Raw genomic sequence first — 26,582 nt, forward strand, 5'->3', positions numbered from 1 at the left:
ACGCAACTATTAAAGAAATTACACCTTTTGTTATTGTAACGGTCACCAGCTGGAGTGCCCTTGAGAGCCACCAGAGGGCACTCCACATAAGACTATCATATTCACTCACAGACTACATTTCCCATCCTGCATCTACCTGGACTGATTACTTCATACACCTGCACTGCATTATTCACCTGCACTGTTCCTGATTACAGTCACACCTGATCCTCATTCTATGGACTATTTATGTCTCACACATTCTCACCCTCACTGCGAAGTCTTGTTTTACTGTGGTGAACTTTACTGAGCGTTTATTCCCGTGGACTGTCTGTTTGTGTTTGACCTTGCCTGTTTCTGGATTTCTCCCTGTCTGCTGCCTGTGTTACCACTGCCTTGATCTCTGTCTCCGATTGTTTGCTGCCTGCCTTGACCTTTTGCCTGGTATTACTACGATTTAGCCCTGTCTTCACTGCTGTATCTGCTGGTTCTAACCATTGCCTGTTTGATTACTCTGATCATTAAATCGCACTGCATATGGATCTCTCTGACTCGGATGCTTCACAACAGAAGACTTCGCCACACCCAGATCCAGCAGCTATGACCTCCAGAAATCTCGCCAGATCTTCCCAGCATGAGCCGGGAGTTCGCTGGACAGATCGCGGCCTTGGCCCTGGATAGCCTCGATCTGTTCCGGTACACCTGGGGGTTTGTTCCTCTCGCTGCCTCTTGCTCTCTGGGTGATGAAGCAATTAAGTTGTGTTACCGGCTGGGGGCTAAGGAGGTCGACCCGAGGGAGCTCCCCGATCTCTCTGGTCTGGATTGGAGAGAGGCACTCTCCAGATGTCTGGAGAGCTTCCTTCCGTGGCACGCCATGTCACCATCTGCACTTCACGCCAGTCCAGCTGAGCCTGCACTTCACGCCAAATCTGCCGAAGCCAAGGCAATATGCGTCATGCCCGCCGCCCCTGAGACTGAGAGCGTCATGCCCGCCGCGCCTGAGACAGCAAGCGACATTCCCGCTAAGCTAGAGCCTTCACCGCTGGTCTCGTCCAGCACAGAGCCTTCACCGCTGGTCCCGTCCAGCACAGAGCCTTCACTGCTGGTCCCGTCCAGCAAAGAGCCCTCTTCATCGCTGGTTCCGCCCAGCTCAAAGCCCTCTTCGCCGCTGGTTCCGTCCAGTTCAGAGCCCTCTTCATCGCTGGTCCTGTCCAGCTCAAAGCCCTCTTCATCACTGGTCCTAACCAGCTCAGAGTCCTCTTCGCCGCTGGTCCTACCCAGCTCAAAGCCCTCGCCGCCGCTGGTCCCGTCAAGCTCAGAGACGCTTCACTTCCTGCCTGCCGATCCAGAGACTGTTCACGTCAGTCCTGCCGAGCCAGAGCCAGAGCTTCACGTCACTTCTGCCGATCCAGAGACTGAGCTTCACGTCACTTCTGCAGACCCAGAGACTGAGCTTCACGTCACTTCTCCCGATCCAGAGACTGAGCTTCATTTCACGTCAGCCAATCCAGAGACTGAGCTTCATGTCACGTCCGCCCGTCAAGTGTCTCGTCCCGCCAAGACTGAATCTGTTCCTGAGCCTGAATCTGATCCTGATACTGAGCCTGAATCTGTTCCTCTTCCTCTTTCCATGCCTGTGTCTTTGGACAAGATGGCCGACTCCACGCCTGTGTCTTCGGACAAGATGGCCGACTCCACGCCTGTGTCTTCGGACAAGATGGCCGACTCCACGCCTGTGTCTTCGGACAAGATGGCCGACTCCACGCCTGTGTCTTCGGACAAGATGGCCGAAACCACGCCTGTGTCTTCGGACAAGATGGCCGAAACCACGCCTGTGTCTTCGGACAAGATGGCCGAAACCACGCCTGTGTCTTCGGACAAGATGGCCGAAACCACGCCTGTGTCTTCGGACAAGATGGCCACCGCCGAGCCAGTGTCTCAGGACAAGATGGTCTCCGCCGAGCCAGTGTCTCAGGACAAGATGGTCTCCGCCGAGCCAGTGTCTTCGGACAAGATGGCCGTCGCTGAGCCGGTGTCTGTTCCTGAGCTGGTGTCTGTTCCTGTTCCTGAGCCGGTGTCTGTTCCTGTACCATGGTCGCCTCCCTGGCCGCCTGAAGGGTCGTCTCCTCCCTGGCCGCCTGAAGGGTCGTCTCCTCCCTGGCCGCCTGAAGGGTCGTCTCCTTCCTGGCCGCCTGCACAGCCTGCTCCGCCCTGGCCGCCTGCACAGCCTGCTGCGCCCTGGCCGCCTGCACAGCCTGATCTGCCCTGGTCGCCTGCACAGCCTGCTCCGCCCTGGCCTTCCGCCCTGCCGGAGTCTTCAGGTCCTCTTCCGCTGCACGGGCCTGGCCCTCCATCTAGGGCTGGGCGATAATTCGATCTCGATACGGGATCGCGATAATATTCTGAGCGATTTCGATAATATGCTTGGGACATATTATTCGATATCGCATGAAAAACTAAGCGCAACAGTATCTGCCGGCTGCCGTATGCCGGTAGGACACGCCCACTTCTCAGCGAGCAGCGTGGCTACTTACAGTAAACAGAAAGAGACTGAGAGAGAGGGGAAAAAAGTTGGAAAAAGGATAAAAAAAATTAGGGAAACTGAAGTTGAGGACAGCGAAAATAATGCCGAACGTGAAGGCGACATCACTACATAACTCGAGACCGAAGACATTGTTGAAAAAAAAGGTAACACGACGTGGTTTGGATATGGCAGACAACTGACAAGCTGAGCCATATCGCATTAATTATCACAGGCGATCCGTGATAATTAATGCGATATGGCTCAGCTTGTCAGTTAACTACGTCTCTGTGTTGTAAATGCCGCTCCATCTGAAAGCAGGTTGTAACATTTCATCTAGTATTCACACCCAGACTAATTGCCACAAGATTTATATTAGGGAGGGAACCACCGGCTATGGTCTGTGTTAGTTCAAATACTCAAAAAGACAAGAAATAGATGCAATAATGAGTATTATTCATAAAAGAAAGAGGTAAAGAATACATACGATCATCAATACATGATAGGAAATCACACATATAATACCCAGAGTCAAAACATTTCAACATATAAGGAAAAAGTCACGCATCAACAACATTATTACAAAAGTAGTGCAAAAGTTCTTATCTGGATAGGCAGAAATGACAAAGTCCTTTCTGCTGTACTCAAGTGCACAACAGTCTGGAAATGAAATGGCTGGCACCAATCCGATATAATCCGTCATCAAGCAACAAGACTTTTGTCCCTGTACATCAACCCAGAAGAAAACGAGGAGAATAGAAGTAAGGTGTCCTGGGTTTAAACAGTCCTTCTGAAGTACAATCCTCCTGGATATTATCAGAAAGGACTAAAGAGTCCTTATTGACTGAGCAGAAAATCCCATAGATTCCCAGTCTGGACTCTAAGAGTGGTACGCCGTGCTGTTAGTCCCCAAACACATCTAACTCCTTCTATCATTGCCTTACTGATATCCCAGAGCAATAAGCACACTACTTCCCCCTAGTGTCAGGTAGTAGCCTTACATACCCAAGGGCAACTAATGTGACAGGTCAAGACTGTTACATACCCTCCCCCTCAGAAGAAGTTTGGCTATAACCATAACATGGCTTCAGATTTTGTACATGTACAGTTTCCACAATATCAGGATTATCAAAGTACCTCACAGAACAATTAACAGGTCCCAGTACTTTTACCACCTTGGCAGGGCCTTTCCATTTTGCTGCCAACTTAGCCATATACCCTTCATCTGCTCTGGAAAGAGGATGGGTCCGGACCCAAACCAAATCTCCCACCAAAAACTGCACTGATTTATGCCGTTGATTATAGTACCTTTGCTGTTTTTCTTGGGCTCGTTCAACGTTAGTTTTCACCAGGTTGATGAGTTGCCGTTGTCTGTCAAGAAGATCATATGCAGGGTTATCTGGATCAGGGAGTTTGTGGATGGCTCTTTCTATGGGTCCTTTCAATTTTCGTCCCAATGCAACCTCTGCAGGGGTGAAACCTGTGCTCTCATGCCATGCAGTGTTAAGAGCAAAACGAAATTCTGCTATCCACTTGTCCCATAGTCGATGTTGGTCACCGACATAAGAAGCAATCATTGTTTTGAGGTTGCGATTAACTCTTTCTGTAAGGTTGGTTTGTGGGTGATAAGTGGTTGTCAATTTCTGAATGACCCCCCATTGCTTACAGACTGTACTGAGTAATTGCGATGTAAATTGTACCCCTCTATCCGATACCAAGTACGTAGGTGTGCCCCATCTGGTGAAAATCTCCTCCACAAGAATCCGGGCTATTTGCGGTGTCTTGGCTGTACGTAATGGAAACATTTCTACCCATTTAGAGCAATAGTCAACAAACACGAGGAGGTATTCATTTTGTTTACTGCTCTTAGGGAAAGGTCCCATTAAGTCCACTCCTAACATAAACCCAGGTTCGACGACAGGAGTTGATTGGAGATGACCAGACATCTTGGTTATAGTGGGTTTGTATTTTTGACATGTGGTACATTCCTTGCAATACTTCCATACATCATTTCTCACATTAGGCCAATATGCAATATCAAGTAATTTTAATAGAGTTTTCAATCTCCCCAAGTGTCCACTAAGGGGACTGTCATGTGTGTAGTGTAACAGAGCTTCACGTTGACTGGACGGGATCATCAGTTGGAGTTTTTGTCCTTGTTGTCCTTTAGGTAAACTACGAAACAGAAAACCGTTCTTCATCACGTAGTGGATGCGGGTAGGATCAGCAACGTCATTGCCCTGTGCCTCTTGAATTAGTTCTTGTAACTCTGGATCTTTTTGTTGATCTGTGGCAATTTGTGCTAGATCTACTTGCAAGTTGCTTGGTAATACTTCAGTGACTTTGATTACTGCAATCATTTCCTGAGGAGTGTGATTGGTATGCACTCTGGACAATATGTCAGGCACTACATTGCATTGACCTTTACGATACTTTACGGTGAAGTGAAAACCTTGTAATCTCAATGTCCAACGGGTGAGGCGTGATGATGGCTTTGGGTGCTGAAAGACCCATGTCAACGCTGAATGGTCCGTTATAACTGTAAATGGTCGTCCCTCCAAATATGGCCTCCACTTTTCTACAGCCCAGATTACCGCTAAACATTCCTTTTCAGAAACAGAGTACGCCTTCTCTGCTCCTCGTAATAAACGTGAGGCATAGGCGATGACCTTTTCTTCACCTGCTGTTTCCTGAGTAAGCACCGCACCTAACCCAACCTCACTAGCATCTGTTTGCACTGTGAATGGTTTACTGAAATCTGGGGGTGTCAACACTGGTGCTTGGGTTAAATCCTGTTTTATAGTGTTGAATGCATGTTGACACTGTTCTGACCATAACCAAGTGGATTTTTTTTGTTTCAGTGCATGAAGTGGGGCAGCTTTCTCAGAGAAATTAGAAATATAGCGGTGGTACCAACCAGCGAGTCCTAGGAACCGTTGCACGTCTTTGATTGACTGAGGGGTTGGAAAAGAAGCAACTGCCTCTACTTTTGCTGGATCTGTTTTTATTCCACTGCTTGACACAATGTGCCCTAAGAAGGTGAGAGTCTGTTGCATGAAGTTACACTTGTTCAGGTTGAGGGTTAGACCAGCTTTATGGAGACAATGGAAAACTTGCTGCAGGTGGCAAAGATGTTCTTCCTCATTCTTGGAGAACACCACAACGTCATCAATATAAATGAAACAGCACTTACCCTTGATTTCTCTAAGCGCCTGTTCCATTAGTCTCTGGAAAGTTGCAGCAGCATTTTTAAGCCCGAAAGGAAGACGACAAAATTCGTATAGCCCAGATGAAGTGACAAAGGCAGTTTTCTGGATGCTGTCAGGCACCATTTCCACCTGCCAGTACCCGCTTTTTAGGTCAAGTGTACTGAATATTGTGGCACCATGCAAGGATCCCAGAATATCTTGGATCTGTGGCATAGGGTATGCATCAAGGTGAGTTTTAGCATTCAAACCCCGATAGTCCACACACAATCTTGAACTACCATCCTTCTTAGGCACTACTACGACAGGTGCTGCCCATGGAGACGCTGATGGCCTGACAATCTTCTTGGTTAGCAGATTATTGATTTCAGATTCAATAAACTGCTGCTTGTCCAGAGACACTTTATATGGGCGTTTTCTGACTGGTACTTCATCAGTTGTGAGGATTTGGTGTTTTACCATGTTGGAATGTCCTATTTCATGAGTGCATACTGCGGGCCATTGCAACATTAACTTTTCCAATTGTATTCTGAACTGACCATTGGTATTAGCTTGTTGAACCAGTTTTTGGATGATCAACTGGGTTTCGTTAGATGTAGGAGGGATGGGTACAGCTATATAAAAATGTACTGTCGCTTGGGATCCATGTGGCAAGAAAGGGAAAGTTTCTTCAGCTCTTCCTTCTCTGGCGGGTATGATGTATTGTGATCTCTGAAAGTCTAAAGTCAAACCCGAGTCCATCAGAAAATCCATCCCTAGGATGATTGGCACAGTCAAATCCACATCACTCATTATGTATAATGTTAGCTCCATCTTACATCCTTGGATCTCACACTTCCAAGTCACTCTTCCAATTGCAGTCTGCTGCTGTCCATTGGCGAGAAGAAACGCTTGTCCACCACAGGGCTGATATGACTCGTTCTTGCTCATCTGGTCCCAAGTTGACTTTTTAATGAGAGAGAGTGTGCTACCAGTATCTACCATCGCTGTACAGTATCGATCTTGTAAAATAATAGGGATGGTGACAGTCTTGACTCCAGTTATGGCTGGATTATGGGAAGGTTGGACTATGCTTGTACTGGTATGACAAGGTCCTACTTGGAGACAACGAGCTGGTTGAACTTTCTTCTTTTGGTCAGCTGTATTAACTTGACTCCAATACTTCTTAGACTCTTCAAAATCCCTTTCGATTTGTGTGCCAATCCTTACTAGTTCAGCAACATCCTTCACGGTCCCTCTTAACAGACTAGCTAGACGAGGGTTACAGTTTCTTAGGACAGCCTGGACAATGTCTCTCTCACTCATTCCACTTTTCCATTTCATACATAACGCTCGATACCGGTAAGCAAAATCCCGAATACATTCCTTCACCCCTTGTTTCCTTTCCTGCAATCGTCTAATAGCTACGTCTTCGTAGTCTTCACTTAAGAAGGACTGCAAGAAGATTTCTCGGAACTGCTTCCAACTCCTCACGTGTTTCCGTTCTGCCAGCCACCAGTCTTTAGCGGTACCTTTGAGCACAGCAGTCAAAGCAGCCAGAACTTCAGCATCACTAAGAGGTCGAACTGCAAAGTACTCTTCACATCGCTCAATGAAGTTTACAGGATCCTCTTCCTGAGCATCACAGAAACTAGGAAACTCAAGTTTAACCGGGGGATTGTACTGCAAGGATGTATGACTTTCTGAATACATTGATGGAATGTTCTGTACATGATAAGTTTGATTTTGAGAAGCTGTATGAGGAGTAGAGCAATTGGGAACAGTCTGTGTGGAGTTATACAAGCGAGCATTGAATGATTTGAATTTTTGTTCAATTTGGACATCCCTCCGTTTCAAGCAGTCTATCATGGATTGTCCTAAGTCCCTTATTGCTAGTTCCAACTGGTCCTTCATTCTATCTCTCTCTCTATCAAAACGGTAGTTCATTTTTTCCTTCAGCGTTTGAACCTTGGATTCCAACAACTCTTGAGAAACACACTCATCTAATCGCCGTTTGTTCTCTTCCCAGATGCCTTCAAGTGTTGTTAGACGATTTGATAGCCTCTCTACTATCACTGTTGTTGATATTGGTGTGGCTTGGTTATGCTCACTTTCCCATTCAAGTGGGGGTGGAGGTAGAAACCTTTCCTGCACATCATCCAAGATATTTTCCTCCTCCTCTCCTGGATCAATGTACAAGTTGCTAAATGTGTGCATTAACTCACCCAACGGGTCTCTCCGGGTAATAAATGCCTCAGATGAGAAATCCAGTTCAGGACCATATTCATCCTCTCCCAGAGCAGCCTCACTTGCCATATTGAAATATCAGAAATCTACACTAAACACAAGAATTTATAAATGCCTGCAGGTCCCTGTTCGGGCGCCATTATGTAACATTTCATCTAGTATTCACACCCAAACTAATTGCCACAAGATTTATATTAGGGAGGGAACCACCGGCTATGGTCTGTGTTAGTTCAAATACTCAAAAAGACAAGAAATAGATGCAATAATGAGTATTATTCATAAAAGAAAGAGGTAAAGAATACATACGATCATCAATACATGATAGGAAATCACACATATAATACCCAGAGTCAAAACATTTCAACATATAAGGAAAAAGTCACGCATCAACAACATTATTACAAAAGTAGTGCAAAAGTTCTTATCTGGATAGGCAGAAATGACAAAGTCCTTTCTGCTGTACTCAAGTGCACAACAGTCTGGAAATGAAATGGCTGGCACCAATCCGATATAATCCGTCATCAAGCAACAAGACTTTTGTCCCTGTACATCAACCCAGAAGAAAACGAGGAGAATAGAAGTAAGGTGTCCTGGGTTTAAACAGTCCTTCTGAAGTACAATCCTCCTGGATATTATCAGAAAGGACTAAAGAGTCCTTATTGACTGAGCAGAAAATCCCATAGATTCCCAGTCTGGACTCTAAGAGTGGTACGCCGTGCTGTTAGTCCCCAAACACATCTAACTCCTTCTATCATTGCCTTACTGATATCCCAGAGCAATAAGCACACTACTTCCCCCTAGTGTCAGGTAGTAGCCTTACATACCCAAGGGCAACTAATGTGACAGGTCAAGACTGTTACAAGGTGATGGCGATTTAGTACTAATCAAGGGACCGGCTTTACTTACGAGATGTGCCTATAAATGTCATGTGATATATCGCCCAGCCCTTGGTTTACTATGTTTACATATTTGTGCAATTTTGGCTCAGATTTCATTCTACTTATAAAACAATTCTAGAGATCTACCTTAATCTTTCAGGTAGTATTTGTGCCAGGGCCATGTTTACTCTTTTTGTACTTGAGATGTTCACTGTCCAGCAATAAGTAAATAAGTAAAAGTTTGTATTATTGTATAAAGGGAGATGACTCATGTTTGCAATTACAAATGATGTGCACAACCTTTTATTTTTGCATTTTTCAATACCTCCAAAAAATCTCTGGGAGGTAAACCAGGATAATAGTATTATAGTGGTTTACTTTTTGCATTTATTTTGTCTTTGTTTAGCACTTGAATGTGTCAGGGGTTGTGACCCACATGTTTACTTAGTTTGGTTCTGTGCTGCCTCTACAAATATTTGAGATTATTATTATTTAATAATTGTGTTTTAACTAAGTTGTTTAAATAAGTTGTTGTTTAAAAAATAAAAAAATGTAAAATATATTGAAAAGTGACCACTGACCAGTAACTTACTAGTTTGCACTTGTTTGAAAGCATATAAAACTCTGTATGAGCGAAAGAGCGCTGCTCTAAATTTTCTTTTGCCAGTTGTGGGCCCTGCTGCTCTCTTGACCAATAGAAAGATTCATACAATGTGGGAGTGTAATGTGAATCCTTTGGCTGCATGAAGACCTTAACAAAAATATTTTGTGCTCATTATTGAAAGGCATATTGTTTAATTTTTTATGTTATTAAACTTTATTCTAAAGTTTCAGTGAATATCTTGTTTCTTCAAGCTTCAGGATGTCCCTTACACTGGCAGCATCTGCAAAAACTACATATCGTGATAAGAATCGAGATCGATCAATATGGAAAAACATATCGTGATAAAAAAAAAATCCATATCGCCCAGCCCTACCTCCATCCCGCCCCCGGGTCCGCCTCCGCTCCACCTCCCTCCTAGACAGTTTTAGGAGCGTCTGGAATCCGCTCCTTAAAGGGGGGGCTATGTAACGGTCACCAGCTGGAGTGCCCTTGAGAGCCACCAGAGGGCACTCCACATAAGACTATCATATTCACTCACAGACTACATTTCCCATCCTGCATCTACCTGGACTGATTACTTCATACACCTGCACTGCATTATTCACCTGCACTGTTCCTGATTACAGTCACACCTGATCCTCATTCTATGGACTATTTATGTCTCACACATTCTCACCCTCACTGCGAAGTCTTGTTTTACTGTGGTTAACTTTACTGAGCGTTTATTCCCGTGGACTGTCTGTTTGTGTTTGACCTTGCCTGTTTCTGGATTTCTCCCTGTCTGCTGCCTGCCTGTGTTACCACTGCCTTGATCTCTGTCTCTGATTGTTTGCTGCCTGCCTTGACCTTTTGCCTGGTATTACTACGATTTAGCCCTGTCTTCACTGCTGTATCTGCTGGTTCTGACCATTGCCTGTTTGATTACTCTGATCATTAAATCACACTGCATATGGATCTCTCTGACTTGGATGCTTCACAACAGTTATGAGTAAGCATAGAGCAACCGCTTAAGGGTAAAATAGTTGCACTGCACCCTCTGACTACTTCAGAACTGGCTACAATGGTGATCGTGGATGCACATTCGTGACGTGGTCCATAATGAATGAATAATGAATGAAGCGATACAGGGTCCATAATGAATTAATAATTGAAAATATGGGATATCCAGAATAATCAAAGATCTAAATTAAATCATAATCAATATTTATGATTATTTTCTAATAAGAAACACAATCTAAATTTGATTATCATTTGAAATTGGAGTCAGATTAAGCATAGAGCTAAAGTAATATTGAAACTAAATTCTAATAAATTAAGTGAACTTCACTGGAGCGCTGAAAAGACACACATGCATTATCCCTTCGCCCACACCATTGGACTCCGTCTTTGTGCCATTGGGTGGTCTTTACAAAGATCCATTTGATCAAAAGTTATTCCATTTTATAAGGTCATTTAGTAAAATCATTCTGATCAAAGTTAGCTGTGCCTAGAGGCAGACGACAATCTGTGATTGTTAGGGTTCTTCCATAAAATTTACAGGAGACATCCATATTCAACATAGTGTCATTTTATTGACTGCAACACTTACTGACTAAACATTGTGCAGAAGAAACAGAGAAAAAGAAAAAAAGCACTGATTAATAAATGGGACATCAGCACATTACTTAGTTCTGGGTCCCTATTAAAGGGCACCTATTATGCAAAATTCACTTTTACATGGTGTTTGAACATAAAAGTGTGTTGGCAGTGTGTGAGCAAAACCACCCTAGAATGATAAAAATCCACCCAGTGTTTTTTTTACAATCTCAATAAATCATAAGCACTGTCTCAGAATGAGCTGTTCTCAGATTTGGCGCAATGTGACGTAGAATTGAGCAGGCCCCTCCCACGACTGTTGAGTGACACTTCAGTTTAAGCCTAGACCCGCCCTGAGTGAGCTGGACACAGAGTCCGCCATTGTTCGACGCTTGAGCAGCTGTAGACAAGAATGTCTCCTAAGCGATTGAGGTGTGTTGTTGATGGATGTAAGAATGAACATAGCAGTTGTGGAATAACAAATTTAAAGAATCTATTTCAGATATGCTTCCTTACATAAACATCATGGTGAAGAATTCTGATTTTAGCATTTGAGATTTTAATTTAGATTCCAATATAAACTCAATAATACTGAGAAAGTTTAGCAGCCGTTATGATGATTATATCAAGAGATTCCTGCCAGTCCTGTTCTCTAAATGAGTCAATTGCTGGGACTCTCACCCTCACCCTTTGTCTTTATGCATTTCCTGACCATTAAGCTCAATGTACAGCTGTGCTTTTGTCTCTGTGATCATGTGAAGGTATGGGTGATACTGTCAGGCTGATTGGATCATTTGAATGATAGTGTTATGCTGATTGGGTCTGTTTCTCTTGAGTAAGCCAGATAACCTGCCAAACTGGTTTTCACTTGATAGAATCAAATCATCCCTATGCTTTGTCTTGATTTGTCTCCACCTCCAAAAGTCCCTCCTCCTAAAATCCCTATAAGATACCATGTAAAGTTAAATTAGTTAGATCATGTTGGAAGTACTACAGCAACGTACAGCTGAGTTCTCAATAAAGAATAACTTCCGTTGAACGCGATCCCAACTGTCTCCTGGTCTCTGCTTTGAAGAAAGAAAAATTTTACAACACAGTCTTCATTTACTCCCGTTGTTACTCAAGGATGGATCTGTACTGTTTGTGATCAAGCTTACACTCTCCGGAGCAACCAGGCCTAACGTGACTGGACACTGAAGAAATGAAAGTGCGAGCGCGCTCTTTATGACAGCTCTTCAAGTCATTTTACGGATATAAGGTTTACCAGTTTATTTAGCACCCACTGAAAAGGTGTGTATATTTGTTTACTGTTAGTTGTAACGAGTGTTTTGTGTACTTCGCTGTGTATGTTGTTGATAATGAAAGGGAGAGAGAGAGACAGAGTTTATGGATAAGACTTTAATGCGCACTTCTTATACTGTGTTTATTCAGCTCTTACAGTGATTCTCTGGAGTAAAACTAACGCTCATCTTTTGTGTGATGTACAATAAACTTCACTGAACTCGTCAGTATATTTTGGTCATCATTCGGACGGGTTTTGCTACAGCAGGATTGTATTAATAGTGGATAAAAGCAGATGACAATTAATTATAACCATAATTAAATTAAACCTGTTCTATGTACATACAGCATATATTCTCTGGCTCTGTGGGCATTATTGTCTGACTCCGAGTCGAAATGAACACCGCAACTGAGAGTTTCTGTTCTGATATTATCAGATGAGATTGTCCTGACTGAAGCGCAAGCTCATGAGGCTCCGCCCCCTGGGCAGGCAGCAGCAGTTAATTTGCATTTAAAGGGCACACACTAAAACAGCGCGTTTTTCTGAGCCCCAAAAAATTACAATTTAAACATGCTGTAAAAAATGATCTGTTGGGTATTTTGAGCTAAAACTTCACATACATACTCTGGGGACATCAGAGACTTATTTTACATCTTGTGAAAAGAGTCATAATAGGTGCCCTTTAATTGTGTGAAAACGCCCTCACACGCGAGCAGCTCATGATCCTGTTTTCAGTGCTTCAGAGTCAGGATTATCATGGTGAGGAGTTAATGAAAATCTGTTTCCATATCCCCTCACTCTTCCTAATCTGCCACCAAACATTCACCATGTTCTTTAGGCCCCGTTTACACGTACATGGTTATTTTGAAAAATGGAGACATTTCCCTTCGTTTGCGCTCTTCGTTTACACGCAAACGGAGGATTCACCAATGAAACCTATTCTTTCTAAAAACTCAAGGGCTTGAGCTTCTCGTTACACTGCCACCTACAGGTTTGGCATGCTCTTGACAGCATATACACAGGTTCGTGTGCACAATGTTATTTTTGAAAACGAAGAGGGGTGAAATGTCCGTTTATGAAAATAGCCATCCACTCGTAAACGTAGCCTTAGAATAACGTTGCCTCTAATTAGGCCTGTAATTTTAGAAGGTGACTGTCACGGCCAGCTCGTTCCCGACGGTAACATAAAGAGGATTACACATACAAGCAAGCGTTTGCATTGCAAGATTATTTATTAAGGAAAAAATTATCTGTTACAGAAATAGAACACAATGTCTAGGGATTTAAAGGTGCTCTAAGCGATGCTGGGAGACGTAACTTCTTGTTGACATTCAAATTGTTGTCAAACAAAACGGAGGCTAGCTAGACCCTCCCTCCTCCTCATCCCGTCTCCTCCCTCCTCCCCTCCCTTCCGGCATAAAGGAAAGTCCAAATAGTCACTACAAACAAAGTTAAGTTTTACTGATACTTCATTCAATGTGTAATGTCACAGTTAGATAAATGCTTTTATATACTGCAAAACAGAATGCAGAAAAGAGAAACATTAAAAAAAATTCGACACCTGAAGTTATAACTATATCTCCCATTGTCCTTGTCCCTCTTCTTTGCAATTTGTTCATCGGAACGTCGTCTCTTTGGTCGTGTGTCGGCCATTAATTCAAACTTCCCTCTTCATGCTTCTCTCTCCTCCACACCCCCTTCATGTGTACGCGCACTAACCACCCAAACCCCGCCCTCAAATACTTCTTGTCGGTTATTGGCTGGAACTCTGTTTGTTGTGTTTCTTGGTGCGGGTGAGCCCAGTTTGTTTTTCTTGCCGTTTGTGGAGCCTGTGGTGTCTACAGAGACCGCGGTTTTTTTACAGTGTGTTCAGGGGACAGGCAGCTTGCGGCTAGTGAGGAGATGTTTGCTGTATGTGACAAAAAATGTTTTGGCCTAAAAAACGTGTGGCATCGCTTAGAGCACCTTTAAATAAACAAGAGAAAATAATAGTCCAATGGGTCAATAAATGTTGGTAAATAAAAGACAAACAAAAGGAGAACAAATTGGAGCAAATGACTTCTCTGGAGAACTAAGTTCCACCCATAAATTATCCAATTAACAGTGACTTCACAGTCGAATGAAATACTGCCACCATCAGGTAGAGAATAAAAAGACAGGGTCGTAAAAGTATATATATACACTATATATCAAGTTGTATAGCGGAATCCCATTCAATGTCGCTGGCTCACACCCAATCCATATGGAATCCGGATTGTTTATGAACCATTCCAAAAGAAATCTAGACTGAGCAGTCAGCAGATATGTTGAAAAGCACAGAGCTGCCAGGTTGCCTGCTTTGACAGGGTAACACAACACACTATACTGCAGCCTGGGTCTTTTCTTTGCCCATATGAATTAAATTATTGAGCTAATTAAATTGGCTCTGATAGGAAGCATTTGAAATATATAGAGAAGACGTGGAAGAATATTAATTTAGATTTAAATTTAATTAAATGATAAAGGCAGGCTGCACCATGTCTGCTGTTTATGTTTCACTGATTGTAAAAGGGGGACAAATTTTAAACTATATAGCTCTGATAATTGACGAGAAATCTTTAAACTTAAATAGGAGAACAATGTTGTGGACCAATGGAACGGTTGCAATATATTAGGGTCTGTTCTATATGCACTATTAAGAGGCATAACTTCACTTTTTGAAAAGTTTATCTTATATCTGGGAAAACAAACTATACTCACTAATCAGTCTTATCTGCTTAGGAATGGATTGCTTGGGGGATTCCAGATACAACAAGAAATCATCAGCATTTAAAGTAATGTACTCGTTTTGTTTTAGCCAGGTTTCTGTCAAACACAGCACATCTAGATTATAGTCTGTAATCATAACATTAACAATAAGTGCTTTTGAAGTAAGGGATATAATATTCAGCAACCCAAGCTTTATCATTTGCTCATTTGTATTATATCTGTTTTTTATTTGTTGAACATCAATTAAATTTGTACCCTTAGATGGGTTTGGAAGTTTTTTGTATGTCCTAATTCGGGGAACAGACACAGTCTCTTTATGATGACATCTAGGTGAAAGAGGCTCTATGTGATGGGATTTATCTGACCTTGGTGACGTGAGACAGCTAGCAGATGGTCGGTTAAGCCAGTCTGTCTGCTTCTTGACCTGAGCCCCAAGTCATGTTTGAGCTCTAAGACTATGTGCCATATTACTGGAGAGAAGAGCAGCACCATCCCAGGAGGGATGAATACCATCTCTTTTCAACAGGTCAGGTCTGCCCCAAAAACTTTTCCAATTGTCTATGAATTCTATATTATTTTGCGGACACCACTTAGACAAGCAGACATTGAGTGAGGACAATCTACTAAGTATCTCATCACTCCTGCGAACAGGAAGGGGGCCAGAGCAAATTACAGTGCATGACATCGTACTTGTGAGTTTGCACACCTCTTTAACATTAATTTTGGTGATCTCCGACTGGCGGAGTCGAACATCATTAGTGCCGACGTGAATAATAATCTTAGAAAATTTACGATTAGCATTAGCCAGCACTTTTAAATTTGCTTTGATGTCAGGCGCTCTGGCTCCTGGCAAACATGTGACTATGGTGGCCTGGTGTCTCTATTTTCACGTTCCGTGTAATAGAATCACCAATAATTAGGGCACATTCAACAGGATTCTCAGTGGGTGTTTCACTGAGTGGGAGAATCTGTTCGAAGTTGTAATCGGAACGGAAGAATGGTGTTTTGTCCCGCGACTACAGCGTCTCACCGTCACCCAGTTGCCCTGCTACACGGGCTCTACTTCAGCCGGAACCGAACAATGTAAAGAGTTCACTAAGCTAGTCGCATCCAAAGCATCTAAAGCCCTTGCACTCTTACAATTAACCTTGATTAAAGCTTGGATGCGTGTCTCAAGTTCTGAAATCTTCCCCGTCAGCTTTACTATCTCCCTGCATTTATCACATGTAAATCCTGTGCTGACAGAGAAGGATATTCTAAACATGTTGCATGAGGTGCAAGTAACAATAAGAGGAGAAGATGACATGACTTACCATGTTTGTTGACTGATCCTACTCACCTAAGTTGTTTGATGGACTCGTAAAAGGCGCGAGAGAAAAATAAATAAATAAAGAGCGCACGGATGACACGCTAACAGGCTAGCGAATTACTAGAGTGTTGTGTTAGTAATAATGATTTAGATTGAAGCTAGCAATGTCAGGTTAACCTTCTGGGTTCTGAGGTGTTTTTGGGGTCCTTGAGATGTTTTGACATGCCCTGACATTTGTGCTTTTTTCAGTTGCTTATAAACATATTAATGGCAAAGGTGCAATTACACTCTATTTAGCACAAACAGGGCTACCATAATATGTGAGCAACATATACGTTCATGTTTGTATTTTTGAGAGAATAATGTTTATGCATGGTTATTGAAAAAACGAAAAACTAAAGTTTCTGAAATAAGGCCACAAAACACATACTAAATATGTGTCAATAAGACTTTTGACTAATGGATGTTGTCGCCTAGAGTTTTTTTCTTCAAAATGATCTGAAAATCATCCTGCCTAATCTTTCACATCAAACAATACATTGATTTAAACTTTGTAAGTCAGTTTTTTTTGTCAGAAGAGGTTTATGTATGGGAGTGGTAATGGCCTATCAATATTAATGAGATTCAGACCAGGGGTGTGACATAGACACTCCCCCAATGGCTAATGGGCCATCAAGTGAGGCAGCCTGAACAAAGAACAAAGAATGAGAGGAGATTCAAAGGTTTTGTTTTTCAATCTGTGGAGGAACTAAATGTTCTAAATTTGCTCTAAGCAAATCAAATGTGAGCAAAATAAAAAAATAATCTGTCGGCTATAAACAAAGCAATTGTGAGCGATAAATAAACAAAAGTAAAGGCAGGTAGGCTATCTCACAGAAGCAAATCAAATGTGAGCAAAATAAATAATCAAAATTGTTGATTGCAATCAAAATTGTATTCAAAGAATCCTGAAAAAAACGTATCATTGGTTATAAAAATATATTAAGCAGCACAATGGTTTCCAACTTTGATTAAAAAAAAATAATAATAATCATATCAGAATGATATATATATATTCTACCAAATTGGTTCACAGTTAGAAGCATCTCAATTTTTTTTATTTTCCCACAAATTGTGCTTGCAAAATATCCAAGGAAAACATGTCTAGTAATTGTGCAGTTAATTCTCATACTGTATTTTCAGTTTTAGAATATGTATCCTCTCCCCAAATTTGTCAGTAATAAAACACAATAAAAATTATTTAAAGAAAAAGCTTATATTTACCTTTTAATAGTTTGTTTACATATACCTTGTAAATATATTTTTTATTAAAAAGGTTACAATTACAACAATTCAAATGTAATCTTTCTTTGTAAAAACTAAAGTATACATTTTAACATACATATTTCAAAGTTAAGGATTCATTACTTTGAATATAGCCTAGGCTACATTGGAAAAAACACTAATAACATATTATTTGATGACTTTATTTTTGACAAAACATACTTTAACATATGAGCAAAAATTGGCAAACAAAAGCTTATTTGAGGTGGCAGATATTTTACAGTAAAAATGTATAATCTATCCAAAACTAGTCAACGAAATGTTGTCTTTCATATGTCTGTAACATAGGTCTTTCATTTTTATTATAAGGAATATAAAAGCGGATCATTCATTCACACACAAACGCGATTCACTTGAGAATGAAAAAAAACTTACTACAGTATTCCTCAGCTCAGCTGCATCCCTTGCTCCTCGAAATACCAGCACTTCTGAGGTACATTTTCCATTATTATTATTACGATAGTATTATTCCTCACAGCGCTGCGAGACGGTGTAAACAAGTACAATGTGTTTTCTCGAGCTAATATGGGGGCGTTCACAGTTTGCATGGATTGCCTCAGATCATTTGCTTTTGAATAGCGTGTGCTCTCCGTGGGCGGGGTCAAATTAATGAGCTGAGATGAGAACGACTGACATCTCTCTCTTTTCATACAGATTACATAAACTGAGAATATTTGTTTTTTTATATAAATTACTTCATTCAAAAGAAGAGAATTCAAGCTTCATGCCTGTGTGTCTGTATGCCTGTTTGACTGAGTATTTGCTGAGTTATGGTTCATTTTCGGACGCGTTTCAGAATTGACTTCACTGACAGAGAGAAAGCAGAACTCGCATCATGTTTATTTTTCTTTATTTGGCAAAAAGCACAACACTTTGTTTTTATTGTGAGTATACACAAAAATAATACACACTTAACAGGAGAGATTGATGTATGAAACTGGTTTGTAACATCAAAGTTAACAGAGTATTTAGAGTCTCCTTTGCACTGATAAGGAAAAAAGCGAGCATATCCGGCGTGATTGCCGACCTCAGAGGGTTATTGTGTGATGCTGAGTATGTCACAGGCTGGCTCATGGCCTGTGGCAAAAATGAGGGGACACAAACAAGAAGTATAGGCCAATCAAAAAGGTTGTCTTTATTGTAAATCAAAACTATTAACTTTAAACAAAGAAAAGGAAATGAGGTGTGGGAATGTCATAATGTAAGGTGTATGTAAAATGCATGGATGCGTGAATCTGTGTGTGTACATGACTGAGTGGAAAAACTAAGACATAACTACAAAGGAACAAACAAAACAGGATCATACCTGGAGGAGCAGAGAGAGAGAGAGAGTGGTTAGTGAAGCAGTTTAAATACCCTGAGCCCCGGTGGCTTCAATCACTAACGACCCTCCTTTGCCTGCAGGAGGAACCGCCCCTGCAAGGCAGAGGAGTGGCCGTGACAAGTAAGTTATATTTATCAGTATAGTAAATAATGATTCTAAACAGAAATAAATATGAAGCTTACAGACGCAAACCAATGCAACAGCAGCAGAAGCGACGAGGCAAACAGGAGCAATCGATTTTAGCAATTGCATTTTCCAAGACAAGTTAACTTGAGAGCTCTGTCCTGAGATCCAGGCAGATATTTCTTAAAATTATTAAATTGTAAAACTGGAATTTATTTTTTAATGTGGTCAGCATTTCGTGGGCCACATTTGCATCCCTGACGGGCCGCATGCGGTTGAGAACCACTGATATAGAGATACCAGGATCCACGGAAAGTCACTAAATCCGTATAAGTATGTGATGGGGAGCCGCCTCGAGAAGAAATGACATCCAAAAAGGCCGCCACCTCCTTTGGGTCCTTAACCCCCTGGGGTCGACAATCGCGCCGGCGCGATAGGCTCGCTTTTTTTCAGTTCAGTTCAAAAGAAATTAATTTTGCTCTGTGGACTTTGATATTACAAGCAAGTTTCATACATCAATCGATTCTGTTAAATGTGTATTATTTTTGTGTATACTCACAATAAAAACAAAGTGTTGCGCTTTTTGCCAAATAAAGAAAAATAAACGTGATGCGAGTTCTGCCTTCTCTCTGTCTGTGAAGACCATTCTGAAACTTGTCCGAAAATGAACTGTAACTCAGTGAATACTCAGTCAAACAGGCATACAGACACACAGGCATGAAGCTTGAATTATCTTCTTTTAAATGAGGTAATTTATATAAAAAACAAATATTCTCATCTTGTGAAATCTGTATTAAAAGAGAGCGATTCCAGTCGAGCTCATTAGAGCTAATTCAAATGTAATGTGACTCCGCCCACGGAGAGCACGTGCTATTCAAACGCAAATTACTGAGGCAATCCAAGCAAACCTGTGAACGCCCCCATATCAGCTCGAGAAAACACAAGTTTAATCATATCATCGTAACCTACGTGTTTACACCATCTGGCAGCGCTGTGAGGAATAATAATAATGGAAAATCTACCTCAGAGTGCGGGTATTGCAGGAGAGAGGATCCGGATATGTAGTAATTTTTTTTTCCTTCTCAAGTTAATCGCGTTTCTGTGAATGAATGAACGGCAGCTTCAGAGATGCGCGCTGTTTATCACAGCTCGCAAAAAGACAGTTTAAATTTAAATTGCGTCTCTGTGTGAATGAATGATGATGTTTTAGCAAACTGTATTGCTATACTGAGTTGAGTAAAAATCGACAGAAATATGTTGAAATAAAATGTAGGCTATTTGTATAAGCAACGTATTAAACTGAGAATTAACATTTATATGCCCTAATTTTTCATAAAAACAACGTTACAGTCAGGTGTTTCTGTTTGTGAATGAATGTTTCGGTTTTAGCAAACTGTATTGCTATACTGAGTAAAAATCGACTGAAATATGTTGAAATAAAATGTATTTGTATAAGCAACGTATTAAACTGCAAATTAACATTTATATTTCTTATAATAAAAATGAAAGACCTATGTTACAGACATATGAAAGACAACATTTCGTTGATTAGTTTTGGATAGATTATACATTTTTATTGTAAAATATCTGCCACCTCAAATAAGCTTTTGTTTGCCAATATTTGCTCATGTTAAATATAGTATGTTTTGTCAAAAATAAAGTTATCAAATAATCAATCAAATCCTTAACTTTGAAATATGTATGATAAAATGTATACTTTAGTTTTTACAAAGAAAGATTACACTTGAATTGTTGTTGTAATTGTAACCTTTTTAATAAAAAAATATATTTACAAGGTAGATGTAAACAAACTATTAAAAGGTAAATATAAGCCTTTTCTTTAAATAATTTTTATTGTGTTTTATTAGTGACAAATTTGGGGAGAGGATAAATATTCCAAAACTGAAAATACAGTATGAGAATTAACTGCACAATTACTAGACATGTTTTCCTTGGATATTATAGGCCAAATTGCAAGCACAATATGTGGAAAAATAAAAAAGAATTGAGATGCTTCCAACTGTTGCTCTTGCATTCTTGTGGCTCAGTGACTCACCTGAATGAATGGCTAATTAAGTATGCAGGCCCCATTGTCTCTTCAGGTGTGAACCACTAAATATGCATGATCGTTGACGCCCACTCCGCATATTGCCTTTCCAAACAGAAAGTGCTTTGCAAAATTCAAATCAATGTATTGTGTTATGTGAATGATAAGGCAGGGTGATTTTCAAATCATTTTGAAGAAAAAACACTAGGTGATGACATCCATTAGACAAAGGTCTTATTGGCACATATTTAGAATGTGTTTTATGGCCTTATTTCAGAAACTTTAGTTTTTAGTTTTTTCAATAACCACGCATAAACATTATTCTCTCAAAAATGCAGACATGTACATTCTTGTTGCTCACATATTATGGTAGCCCTGTTTGTGCTAAATAGTGTGTAATTTTTTTTTTGCCATTAATATGTTTATAAGCAACTGAAAAAAGCACAAATGTCAGGGCATGTCAGAACATCTCAAGGACCCCAAAAACACCTTAGACCCCAGAGGGTTAACCCTCTGGCGACCAAAAACGCACCCGCGCGTTTTGCTCGTTTTTTTTTTTTAGCAATGAAAAATAAACACTAAATGCTCTGTTAATTTTGATCTTTCATTTTCGTGTAATACATCAATCGATCCTGTTCAGTTTCTATTTTTTTTCTGTATACTCACAATAAAAATAAAGTGTTTTGCTTTTTGACAAATAAAGAAAAATTAACATGATGCGATTTCTGCCTTCTCTCTGTCAGTAAACTCCCATTTGAAACGCGTTCGAAAATGATCTATAACTCCGCGAAAATTCAGTCAAACAGGCAAACAGACCCACGGGCATAAAGCTTGAGATCGCATCTTTTAAATGAAGTAATTTATATAAAAAACAAATATTCTCAGCTTCTGTAATCTGTATAAAAAGAGAGCGACTCCAGTCGAGCTCATTACGAGATCATTCAAAAGTAATGTGACCACTCCCCGGAGAGCGCGTGCTATTCAAACACAAATTCTGAGAACCATTTCAGAGCTGTGAAACGCCCACATCAGCTGTAAACAAAGCGTCGCGAGTGAGACATATATAGCCTACCTTATGGAGAAAAGATTCCTCAGAACAGTGCTGATATGAGGAGCAATATCTCCTGATATGAGGAGCAGATCCCGCTGAGTAGTGAGGTAGGCTGTTTTCTTTTCTCAATGTTGATGTGGAATAACGTTACGGAATAACGTTAGTGTAGGCCTATGTAAACCGCAAAAATATGAATCGCATTTCTATAATATGACTCGCCTTTCTGTGAGATGAATGAAGGGTACATATTTGTAAAGACTGTTTAGCCTAAATAGGAATCGCGCGTCTGTGTGTGAAAGAATAAACTGCTTTGCTATAGCCTACTGAGATGAGTAAAAATCGACTGGAATATGTTGAAATAAAATGTATTTGTATAAGAAACGTATTAAACTGCAAATTAGCATTTATATGCCCTAATATTTCATAAAAACAACGTTACAGTCAGGCGAAGTATGAAAGACAACATTTTGTTGACTATTTGGGTACAGTTTTTAGGCTACTGTAGAATATACTGCCACATCAAATAAGCTTTTGTTTAGCAATTTCTGCTCATATCTAACGTTATATATATATATAAAATACTATTTTTGTCAAAAATAAAGTCATAGACTAAGATGTTAGATGTTCCAATGTTGGCTATATTCAAACTAATGAATACATATGATAAAATGTAGGCCTATAATTTTTTTTTTTTTTTTTTTTTTTAACAAAGAAAGAGAACACTTGAAATATTGTTGAAATTGTAATTATTGTTGTAATTTTTAATATTTTTAACATTTTTAATAAAATAGCAAAACATATTTACAAGAGAGATGTAAGCGAAATCTTAAATGGTCAATATGAGTCTAAATACATCTTTTGTCCTTGCATTGTGGCTCAGTCAGTGTCACACCTGAATGAATGGCTCATTAGGCAGAGTCATTATGCAGAGTGGGTGGGACATTGTAATCTAAGGTGTAAACTACTCCTCCTTCACGCCCCCCCTCGCATAAGCAAAACCTGTTTTACACCATTTAAATCAATGTATTTTTTTTTTTTGTGAACGATAAAGCAAGACTATTTTCACATCATTTTGAAGCTAGAACTCAAAGGGACAACATCCATTAGTCAAAAGTCTTGTGGACACATATTTAATATGTGTTTTGTGGTCTTAATTCAGCAACTTTCATTTTTATTTTTTCCAATAACCACGCATAAACATTATTCTCTTAAAAATACAAACATCTACATACACGTTGCTCGCATATTATGGTAGCCCTGTTTGTGCTATATAGAGTGAATTTACACCTTAGCCATTAACATGTTTATAAATAACTGAAAAAAGCACAAATGTCAAGGCATGTCAGAACATCTCAAGGACCCCAAAAACAGCTTGGTCCCCAGAGGGTTAAACAACCTTTCTCACCTGTCCACTTTAATCCTAAGAATTGCCGGGTAGAACATAGTAAAGGCAATTCATTTCTCCTTGAGCCGTTGTTTAACTTGAAAAACTCTTGCCTCTTCCTCACCACTACTGCGGAAAAATCCTCAAACAACATGATGCTGGCTCTGTTGTACTCCAGGTTGTGCACTTTCCTTGCAGCCTGCTTAATCCGGGCTCTGTGCTGCTAATAATGAAATTTCACAATGACAGCACAAGGACGTTGATCCGTTGGCGGTCGGCACGAGGGGACCCGATAGCATATGTCAGTTTTAACTAATCCCCCTTGAAACAACTGAATTGTAAGATCTCAGGTAACCAGGACTGATAAAAGGCAGCCAGGTTGCTACTCTCGCAGCCTTCTGGGGGACCGATAATCCGAACATTGTACCACCAGTTCCTATTCTCAACATCGTCAATTTTCTCCACAGCGGATTCCAGCTTGTTCTCTTAACTCTGTAAACCTTGCACCTTGTGAAGTCATAGCAACCTCCATGCCTGAGACTCGGCAATCTATTTCGTCAAATCGCATGTCCAACCACACCAGTTTCGAGGAACAGACGTCGAGCCTCTGCACAACTCAATCTATTTTCCTGTCGAGTGAAGTTTCAACCTCTTTAAGGACTTCCGTTGTAATCCTTTTGAGCAGGTTGTCAATCTCGAAGTCGAAGCAAGTTTCCAGTATGTTCAGTGCGTTTAAACTGTTTTGATTAATACATTTTAGACATTTACTTTTCCCCCTTAAAACCTTGGCAAAAGTTTGGTTATGTTTTTTAACTTTGTCAACATAATTAAAAATTTAATAAGCTGTTCCTGAAAAGATATTGCAATATTGATAAAACAAAATAAATGTTTAGTTTGACAGTTTTACAAACCATGCATTGTGTTTCCACCTTTAAAATAATTGGTTTATTTAGAGTCGGAGGGACTGTCAGCCACGTCCAAAAGTGAGTAACTTTAGTAAATTGTGGATCAGTGCTGATTCAAGACACAAACTGTTTAGATTGATTCAGTCCAATTTGGTGAAGTGGTTCGACCTGTTAAAAAAAAAAAGGTTCAAAAGAAAGATTTGTTAACGAACCAGAGATCACTAGTCACTACTTGTGTTTTATTGTCATTAGCTCCTTGTAGTTTTCTGCTAAAACTATTTTTTTCACACAGTTACAAATAATAGCTAATGAATGGCTGAGGTAGGTATAAATGTGCAAGTCATGAGGACTGTTGCTGTGTGTTTTTATAGATTGACTGGCTGTATGGTGACAGAGGAAGGATGTGGTTATGTGTCTTCAGCTCTGAGTTCAAACCCCTTACACCTGAAAGAGCTGTATTTGAGCTACAATCACCCAGGAGATTCAGGAGTCAAGGAGCTCTCTGAAAAACTGGAGGATCCAAACTGCACACTGGAAAAACTCAAGTATGTGAAGCAGGAATAGTTTTGATTAAACCACTCCAAAAACAGCATTACCATATTCACTTATTACAAACTAGTTTGACTTTAATTCTTTCATACATTTACAAAAGTTCCAATTGATAATTAATAGAGGTTTAGCTCTAGTTATACTATTGAATGCTTCATTCTGATTGGTTGATGAATGTGTGTAATTATTGTCCAGTAAACCCAGAGCTAAAGTAGTTCCAGTCATGTCTTGACCACATTACAGTTCCATATAGCTTTGTCAAATCATTTCAGTAATGTCGATCTTCACCTTACTTTATATTCAACAATTGTTTCCCTTTCAAGAAGAGGGCAGAGCTTCACGAGCTCATGCTCCGGTGGCAACAAACAGGACAATCTCACACAATAAAATGTTAGAATCTGTACTAGCGGTGTTCAGTTCGAACTGGTGTCTGACAATAATGCCTACATAAAAATATAATATATGCTGCATGGAGATAGTGCAGGTATAGTTTAGTTTAATTACAGTTATAACTTATTGTAACGTAGGGATCCACTGGAGGCAAGTTTGTAGAACCCAAGTGCAGTTTATTTAAAGATCCAAAACATAAAACAAAGACGTGGCATGGCAAAACATGAAACATAGGACTTCAACAACAGCGGTTACACAAACAAAATACAAGACAAAGACACATGACAAACATGAGGGCTTAAAGGGGCATTATGCAAGTCTGAGTGTTTTTTCTCTACGAGCTCCCCCTAGTGTCTGGTAGTATAATGCTTTCAAACACTCTGTCGTAAAAACGAACTGTTGTTCCTCCCCCCTCGCCACGAGCAACCCAGCTGATCAGCTGTCAACCCAGCTGAGCAGAGGAACCGGCTATTTCAAAACCAGTTATGTTTACCGAGGCAAGTAAAGCAATATTTTCTTTCCAACTGATGGCGATTTTTTTTTTTTTTTATTGTGTTGTCATGCATACTAGTATTTTTACCGGGAACGAACGATATGAACGAGGCGAACTGCTTTCGTGTTTGTTTGTTTGTTTTTGGGAGAATGGGCATGAGCATAAAAAATAAAAATAAAAAAAAAAAAATATATATATATATATATATATATATATATATCGGAGGCTAATATTTGTCTAAAGTTATATTAGCAAGGTCTATAAGTTCATCTGGTAGAATGATGGTTTACCTTGCTTGTCTAAGAAAACATCAGAACGTTTTTTCTAGCTCGATCATGAAATGTGCAACATTTTGCGCGTCTGATATTGTGTATTATCAGACGCGTTGACTTAGTGACATAAAATAAGAGTGTAAGTTACACAAATAAAACCGACAGAGGAACGGCCAAACAACTACAGAAATCAAACATGTTTGCTATGACAATGCTAACATCAAAGTTATAGTATCTAGCGTACTAGTAAGCCCGTAACAGACAGCGATCATAATAAAAACCTTTACAGACAATAGCAAACATCCTGAGGTCGCAATTACTTGAAATTTAAATATTAAACACAGTTTAATTCAAAGATACTTAACTTACAAGTGCAACAGCAGGATCAGCATC

At 40.3% G+C, this 26,582-nt stretch overlaps 1 protein-coding gene across 1 annotated transcript in view; it reads left to right on the top strand.

The window, feature by feature from the left end:
- LOC311082053 (uncharacterized protein) overlaps positions 1 to 26,582 on the top strand; it is a 127,726-nt gene that overhangs the window by 51,277 nt on the left and 49,867 nt on the right. Inside the window, exon 11 of the mRNA XM_084112797.1 lies at positions 24,857 to 25,030. Within this exon, the coding sequence (XP_083968923.1) occupies positions 24,857 to 25,030 (174 nt within the window). The remainder of the gene's footprint in view (positions 1 to 24,856; positions 25,031 to 26,582) is intronic.

This window comes from Abramis brama (assembly GCF_963993115.1).
Source record: "Abramis brama genome assembly, chromosome: 4".
In the NCBI taxonomy this organism is placed as follows: domain Eukaryota; kingdom Metazoa; phylum Chordata; class Actinopteri; order Cypriniformes; family Leuciscidae; genus Abramis; species Abramis brama.